The sequence below is a fragment of the Tupaia chinensis genome, unplaced genomic scaffold (genome assembly GCF_000334495.1).
Source record: "Tupaia chinensis unplaced genomic scaffold, TupChi_1.0 Scaffold000467_1, whole genome shotgun sequence".
Lineage (NCBI taxonomy): Eukaryota > Metazoa > Chordata > Mammalia > Scandentia > Tupaiidae > Tupaia > Tupaia belangeri.
Genome location: NW_006159976.1, coordinates 68,699 through 76,964, shown reverse-complemented (window position 1 = coordinate 76,964; position 8,266 = coordinate 68,699). Strand labels below are relative to the sequence as shown.

At 53.9% G+C, this 8,266-nt stretch overlaps 1 protein-coding gene across 1 annotated transcript; it reads left to right on the top strand.

Moving 5' to 3' along the window:
* The first annotated feature begins 3,175 nt into the window (after positions 1-3,175).
* On the top strand, positions 3,176-3,735 carry LOC102486895 (immunoglobulin lambda variable 4-69). Its single transcript, XM_006155770.3, has 2 exons — positions 3,176-3,314; positions 3,425-3,735. Exons 1-2 carry the CDS (start codon positions 3,254-3,256, stop codon positions 3,733-3,735), a joined length of 372 nt encoding a protein of 123 aa, XP_006155832.1. The 5' UTR covers positions 3,176-3,253.
* Positions 3,736-8,266: the final 4,531 nt, after the last annotated feature.

Genomic DNA, 8,266 nt, shown 5'->3' with positions numbered 1-8,266 from the left:
TGAGCAGCCCTGAGCCCTCTTCCCTCCCCTCAGGCCTGACTCAGTGCAGAGAGGAGTTTCCCAGGCCAGCCTGAGTTCCTACCTTCACAGACCCTGTGGGAACTGAAGTCACAGCGGCTGGTCCCCTGCATGTGCATATTTTGTCAGGATATGGCGGTCTTAGTTTTGTGTGTGGACATGGAGGGTTGTTGCCACCTCCCTACCCTGATGGAGTTCGAGTTTCTGTGCTGTGGAGCTGTTCATACGTGTGTCCATAGCACAACACTGTCACCAGGTCTCGTCACCTCTGTCCATAGTCAACATGTGTGAGCTGCCCCCAGCAAAGGGCACTGGGTGATTCCTGGAGACGCAAGTCCTTGACCTTGACCTTGACATGTGCCTCACCTGGATTTCACCCACCACCATCATCTACAAGTGCACAGAGATCCTATTTTGATTGAGCCTCATTAGTTAGAGAGACAGAGACAGAGAGACATGATGCTTGCAGGAGGATGGGAGATCCTGAGCCTGCTCTGTACCTGAGACATTCCAGCTCCCCACAGAGGGAATGTGTTCACACCCACGTTAGGAAGCTGCGGGGGGAGCAGCATGAGTTCCTCCCGCCAGCACCTGCCTTTGGGCCTCCTGTGCATTCTCTGCCACCCGGCCCCGTCCCGTGGTCCCCGGGCTCCCAGATCTCCTTTCCATGTCTTGTGGATCTCACCTAGCTTCACTGAATCTTACTATGCTGTATGTATACACCCAAACACAATTATTTCTCAATTTAAAATAAATTTAATGGAAATCCTATCACACATGACAATGTCGTGAACACTGAGGACTTTATGCTAATACAATAAACCAGTTGGAAATGGCAAATATCTCATGATAACACTTACATGGATCCTATCCTCTAGGTAGGTAAAATGGCCAGCAGGGGGCGTGGTGGGTCAGGTACTGGATCTCATGTGCTAACCCTTAGGTTGGAGTCCCTCACCTGGTAGCTTGAGAATCCCACTGAGCATGTGTGGGTGTGAGCCCCAAATCCTGAGAGGAAAAGGGAGAAAAGATTGAGGCATGGCCCTCTCCCCCGAGGGGTGATTTCTCACATTCCCTCTCTGTCTCTGGTGAGTGCACACACCAACAAGCTGGGGGTGGGGGCTCATTTGCATAAATGTATCACCCCCTCTCAGAGCATGAAGAGGGGAAGGGAGAGACTGGGGGAAGCTCTGCTTCAGCTGTGGGCCCAGAAGGCAGGACTGCGGGATCCTCCACCGTGGCCTGGTCCCCTCTCCTGCTCACCCTCCTGGCTCACTGCACAGGTGACTAGACACAGGGCCGGGGGAAGGGCCTGGGGAGACCATGGGCCCTGCTTCCTCCTCTTGTCTCTAGACCACAATCACCCTCCATGTCTCTCCCACCTCCAGGGTCCTGGGCCCAGTCTGTGCTGACTCAGCCGTCCTCAGTGTCTGGGGCCCTGGGCCAGAGGGTCACCACCTCCTGCGCTGGAAGCAGCAACAACACTGGAATATTTGATGTGCACTGGTACCAACAGCTCCCAGGGACAACCCCAAGACTCCTCATCTATGAAAACAACAGACAGCCCTCAGGGGTCCCTGTTCGTTTCTCGGGCTCCAAATCTGAATACTCAGCCGGGGAAGGGAGACAAGAACCTTCTCTTTCTTTCTCTGCTGCAGAATTGGCCCTGGTTTTTTTTTTTTTTTTCTTTCCTACAAATGTTTATAGCTCTGTCAATTTTATCCTTTTTTAATTCTCTTCTAACACTGTGAAGCATGGTTTTTGGTTTTTCGAACATTGTAAAAAATGTTCGAAGAAACCTCTGCCCAGGCCTCGGTCTTCTCGGCTCAGCCTCTACCTGTGTCCAATTAAGCTGCTTCCTCTGTTTGGCCCAAAACCAAGATCTGAGATTCTCCTCAGTGATGTGTCTAGAGAAATGTTTCTCACTCCCTAAAGTATACCCCCAGTTCAGTCATTGTGAATAGCACCGTGTGAACACTTCTCAAACAGCACCGATAATCTGGGTGGTGGGGTGAACTGCTCCGGACTCAGCATCCATGAGGGGTGCACTAGTCTGTGGGGCTTCCAGAGCATGACACCACCAGTTGTGTGTCTTCACTGCCAGAGATCTCTTCCTTCATGTTTTGGGAGTCTGGAGAGACAGGTCAAGGGCAGCAGGCCTGGTTTCTTTCAGTCTTTTCTCTGTAATTTATAGATGACCATGTTCTGGCTTTGTCCTCCTTCAGACACCCTAATTCCACATGTGGTCTGTGTACAAGTCTCCCCAAAAGGCACCAGTTCCTTGGGGAAAGGGCCCCACCCATGTGACCTAACGACACATGCCACCTCCTCTAATTCCCAGTGTCTGGGTGAAGACACTTCAGATGTCTGGTTGGGAACATGGATTGGAGGAACCAGCAGGGGGCGTGATGGTTAAGGCACTAGACACTCCCACATGGTTGACCATGGTTCAAGTCCTGGACCTAATGGCTTGCTTTCTTGCTTTTCTCTCTCTGTGTGTCTCTATCTTTGTTCAAATAAAAATAAATAAATGAAAGGAAGGAAGGAAAGAAAGAGAGAAAGAAAGAAAGAAGAAAGAAAGAAAGAAAGAAAGAAAGAAAGAAAGAAAGAAAGAAAGAGAAAGAAAAAAAAAGTAAAACAGAAACAAAAGCAGAAATGAAAGCAAACACACAGCAAGCCTCACTTGGGCCTGACCTCTCTGCCAACTGTGGAGGCTCCCTAGTACCTTCCTCTCCAGTCTTATCTCAAGTGAGGACCACCCTCACCTGCCCCCCTCCCCATCTCTGATTCCTGACTGCTCTGCTCTGCCCTAGGGCAGTGGTCAAGGCCAAGTGAAGGCAGGAGCCCCGGGGACCTCCTGCCATCTCATCACAGAAACTATGGTTCTGGGATGGGACAGCAGGGGGCGCTGTGGGCCTGCGCTGAGGGGCCTGTGGGGCCCTCACGTGGGAAGTCTGACACCTACCTCCTCATCTCTACTCAGGGCTCACTGGGCCAAGCAGCTGGGTCCTCTCTGGTTCCCTGGGGAGCCTCAGGTCAGGCCCAGCCCTTCCCCCCTCCCAGAACTGCCACCAGCCATTGGGACAGCTCATAGGCCCAGGGAAGGTGAGGGATATAAAGGGGACAAGGAGAGGATTTGCATGAAAGACCTCAACCTCCCCTGCTCTGGCTAAGAGGGAGAATAAGAGAGACCTGCAGCGTGTCTGCCTCAGCACAGCTCCAGGGCGTCTGCACCATGGCCTGGACCCCACTCTCCCTCCTTGGCCTTGGCCTTGGCCTCCTCCTCCACTGCACAGGTCAGGACCATCTTCAGCATCCTGATCCCTGTCCTGAAACCACCTCCAGCCACAGGATAAATGCCTTCTCCTGTTTTTCCCTCAGGCCATAATGGGTGTCTGTGTTCCAGGGTCCCTCGCCCAGCCTGTGCTGACTCAGTCGCCGTCTACCTCTGCCTCCCCGGGAGCCTCGGCCAAGCTCACCTGCACTCTGAGCAGGGAGCACAGCACCTACATCATTGAGTGGTACCAGCAGCAGCCAGGGAAGGCCCCTCGGTTTGTGATGCAGCTTAAAAGTGATGGAAGCCACAGCAAGGGGGACGGGATCCCTGATCGCTTCTCGGGCTCCAGCTCTGGGGCCGACCGCTACTTGACCATCTCCAACCTCCAGCCTGAGGACGAGGCTGACTACATCTGTGGTGTATCTTATAGCAACAGTTAAACACAGTGACCCAGGTGGAGGGGGACGTGGGACAAAAACTGTTCATGCTCCACTCTCATGACCGCCATCTGCTGTCATGAGTCCTAGTCCTTTTGCGTTCCTTTTACAGCAGAGCACCAAGCACGTTCTGATTGCTGCCAAGAGCTCCCTGCGAAGACTTGCTGGCAGGCTCCTACAGAGCAATGCACAGGCCACCGAACTTCTGCTTCCTGGGCACTGCATGGGGGACAAAGGGTGCTCTTCTTCCCAGATGCAGACGCTGAGCACTGTGTCTTGGGAAGTCCCATGTTCACATGTTCCTAGGATCTCCACAGGCCCCTGACCCTGCTCACCTGTCCCTGTGGGCGAGTTACCCTGAAAGCACGTGTACTCAGGAAATCTTTTCTAGGCTGTGTGGGGAGCTGAGGCCGTGTCGTGCCTGTGCCAATGTTTGCACTTGCTGGGAGGGAGACCGTCAGGATCACAGTCCCCGAATCAGGATCAGAGCCTTTGTAATGAGCACAGCAGGGCCTGGGGAGCTGCAAGGACCAGCTGGGCTCCCAGGTCTTTGGGCCAAGGGGCCCTGTGTGCTGCGACCAGCAAGGAGTGTTGGGGGACGCCCCATTGTCCGCACAGCTCCTCAGTGAGGGCCTTTCCTCAGAGGACCCTGTGCCTGAGGCTGACCCTGTGCTCCCTGATGGAGACCCAGCAGCTGTGTCTTCTCTGACTGGCAGAGTCCCCTGAGCAAGGCCCTCTGTGCTGTCCCAGCAGCTTTCTCTCTGGACAGGGGTGGGAAAGTCCCTGGGAACAGAAATCTGCTCCGTCGAGAGCACACCCCACACTGGTGGGATTCCACACCCATTTCTCCCACCTTTGCGAACCACACGAGGATGGAACCTGTCTCTTTCAGTTCATATACTCAGCTTTAAAAAATCTTTAGTCGTAGGATGCATACAGGGCTGCAATATTGGTAGCAATCGTGTACAGTGGTACCAGCAGAAGCCAAGGAGTCCTCCAAGGATCTCCTGAGGTACAAGTCCGACTCAGACAGGACCAGGGCTCCAGGATCCCCAGCCGCTTCTCTGGAGCCAAAGACACCTCGGCCATTGCAGGTGTTCTGCGTATCTCTGAGCTGCACCTGAGGATGAGGCCGACTCTCATGGAGGGACTTATCAAGGCAACACTGGCCCTTACACAGGGCTCCAGACCACAGGAGCGTGATTGAACCTCCCCTGTGTGCTCCCTGCCCGTGCCCTCGCTGCTGCACTGCCTGGGACCGTGTGTAGCTCAGGTGACCTCTGAGGGAAATGGCTCATCAGACCCTCCCTGTGCCCATTTCCTCCCCTCGGAACATGCAGGACCTTTGTATGGCCTCAAGTCACAGAAAGCATCAAGCAGGACAGTCTGTGGTGACTCCAGGGGGTCCCTCGGGGTCTCCCTGACCTAGCCTGACTGCTGTCTGCCCCTCCAACGCCCAGCAGGATGCTGTAACAGAGTACTCTGACCCGGGGGACAATAAAGGGCACACATAGATTCCCCACAGCAGAGGGACTGGGATGTCCGGGATCAGGACCTGTGTCGAGCTGGGGACACATTGCTGTTCCGTTGCCTTTTGTCTCAAGCGTTAATAGATTCACTTCCCCACGTGCCAACACACACCAGAAGTCTTGCTTTAAGGACTCACTTTGTTGGGAAACATTGTCTATCGCTTCTAGATTCCTCCTGCTTCCAACCCGAAAATCCCTCAAACACCAGTAAGTCCCTGAGGAAGGAAGATTTGCCTTTTCTGCTTTTATTGTCTCCTGTATGACCTGATTTTCCAGGATCCCTGACCAGGGTGATCCAAGGTGGTCAGCATCATCAGGGGCCTAGTGCCCAATGTCCTCAGTAGGGTCCTAAGGTCTGGAGGGAGCAAGACTGTAGATCCAGCAGGGGGCGCTGTGGGACAGTCTGGGAAGTAGCAGGTTCTGGGCTCTCTGTGCTCAGAATAGCCTTAGAGGTTCCAGGACCTTGAACAAGTGGGTTTCCATTGTGAGGAATTATGAACTCGACTCTAATTAAAAATATTAGAAAACCAGGAACCAGCAGTTAGCATAATGGCTATGTCGCTGGACTCCCACGTAGTGGACCGGGGTTTGCGTCCCAGACCCGGTGGCTTAAAACTCACGCCGGGTGCGTGTGTGTGCATGCCCAAGATCCCGCAAAGAGAATGGAGGAGAAGGGATTGCGGCATGACCACCCCCCTGGGGAGGTGATTTCTTGTTTTCTGTCCCTATGTCTCTCTCTGTCTGTCTGGTGAGTGCACTTGCCCTATAGTGAAAATCTCTCTCTCAAAAAAAAAATATATATATTAGAAAATCCAAATTAGTCAGCTGTCTTCCTGGCTCCAAATCTGCTTCTTAGTGTCAGCCACTGAGCAGGAGCTTTGAGAGAGGGAGGGGGAGCACCCACGGGGGGAAGGGGCCCGTGGGGGAGTGGCTGAGGGTGGTGGGAGTCTGGGCCACAGTAGCCTGCTCTGGAGGGGTGAGGTCTGGTCTGGGATGTGGGGAATGAGGGGAGTGTGACATGCGGAGGGGGAGGGTCAGAGTGTGCTCATAAAGGGCAGAATCCAAAGAAGACGCTGGTCCCTTGGATGACAGAGGCCGCATTTGGCCTGTGCATTGGGGACTGAGGCAGGAAGGTTCCAGGAGGGTCTCCGTGAAGTGAGGCTGCAGAGATGCAGGGCAGGTGGGAGCCAGGATGTGAGGTTGAAGAGTAAGTGGGAGCAGGATATGAGGATAAAGGGCAGGCCAGGACCAGGGTGTGAGGATGAGGGGCAGCGGGGTCCCTGAAGGGCTGCAAGGTGGGAGGACCAGCTCCCAGCAGCATTTGGTCAGCAACTCTCTGGGAGCCTTGGGAGTAATCTGAGGCAGACATGAGACAGGAGGACCCAATATGGGGTTGGCACCATCCTGGGGAGACAGTGTGGCCAAACTGGGCCAGAAGGAGGGAGAGGAGGGAGACAGGAGAGAGCACGTGAGATCTCTGATGCTGTGGATGCCTGGAGACAGCTTGGCCAGTGGAGGCGAGAGTCGGGAAGTGTCCACCCTTAGTACATTATTTTTTATGCTTAGTAAATATTTGCATAATAAAAATACCATTACAAACAAACAGAATACAAATATTTACCTTTTTTTACCTATGTGAAAACAATTAAAAGTATTATTTTCACACCTCTTTGTTATTGGACTACATTTATCTGTCCCTATCCTCAGCCTGAAACACGCAGACCCGCAAGGGGTGGGTGCTGGGAGCTGTCCAGCGCTGCAGGGACTCCTCACACTGCGTGGCCCCACTGGCCTCAGGGCTGGCAGAGGCTGACTGCCCTGTGCTCAGGGCTGACCCAGCCGCCTGGTGCTCTCAGGGCCTGGCAGAGGGTCCTGGGGATGCTCCCAGCCTCTGCTCCCTCCTCCTCCCTCCTGGGATCCCACTCCAGTGGGCCCCACCCTCAGTCTCCTGAACCAGAGATCAGCTGGGGTCTGAAAGCCACATGAGGGGGTGGGGTTCATTTGCATAAACAGCCCTGCTTTTCTCTGGGGACAGTAGGGAGGATAAGATAAGCCTGGGGTAGCCTAGCCCAGGTGGGGACAAGGAGCTGTGTCCACCATGGCCTGGACTGCTCTCCTGCTGGTGCTCCTGTCTCAGTGCACAGGTGGGGTCAGGCCTTGGGGACATGGGACAGCTCCCCGTGTGGGTCAACCTTTGTGGCAAATCACTGGTCTCTGCTCCCTCACACAGAAGTGTCTGTCCCTCCAGTCTCTCTCTCTAAGGTCGTGGTGACTCAGCCATCCTCCCTCTCTGCGTCTCTGGGAGCATCTGTCAGACTCACCTGCACCCTGAGCAGTGACCTCAGTGTGGAGCTCTATACCATATCCTGGTTCAAGCAGAAGCCAGGGCGTCGCCCGCGCTACCTCCTGAGACTCCAACAAGCACCAGGGCTCCGGGGTCCCCAGCCGCTTCTCTGGATCCAAGGACACCTCGGCCAGCGCTGGCATTCTGCACATCTCGGGGCTGCAGCCTGAGGATGAGGCCGACTATTACTGTCAGTCCTGGGATGTGGACAGCCTACACAGTGACACAGGCCGATGGGGAAGTGGGACACATTCAGTCACTGAGCTGCTGGCCTGTGTCTCCTACCATGCCCTGTCACTTGTATGTGCAGCAACCCTACCCGGGAAGATCAGTGACTTGGTGTTTCTCTTGGTGTAATAGTCAGTGTTTCTGAACCTCAGGAAAAGTAAACGCCAAAATGAAAAAGAAAACCCATGACGACACTGATGCCTTCCCTATTGACCTAGCTGTAAAGTCAGACTCAGTAGAGCAGCCTAATCTCCCTTCCAAGCAGGAAGCAGACTTCCCTCCATTCTCTCTCTCTCTCTTTTTTATAATTATTTATTTTATTTATTAATTCATTTATTCTTAATTTGACCAGAGACAGACAGAGAGAGAGAAAGATTGAGAAAGCAAGCTGCCAGGTCCGGGACTCAAACCATGGTCAGCCATGTGGGTGTGT

Excerpts from the sequence above, each read along its gene's own strand:
- LOC102486895 (XM_006155770.3), top strand. The coding sequence starts at position 3,254 with ATGGCCTGGACCCCACTCTCCCTCCTTGGCCTTGGCCTTGGCCTCCTC. Across the intron at positions 3,315-3,424 it reads CCTCCTCCTCCACTGCACAG|GGTCCCTCGCCCAGCCTGTG; the intron begins GTCAGGACCATC and ends TCTGTGTTCCAG.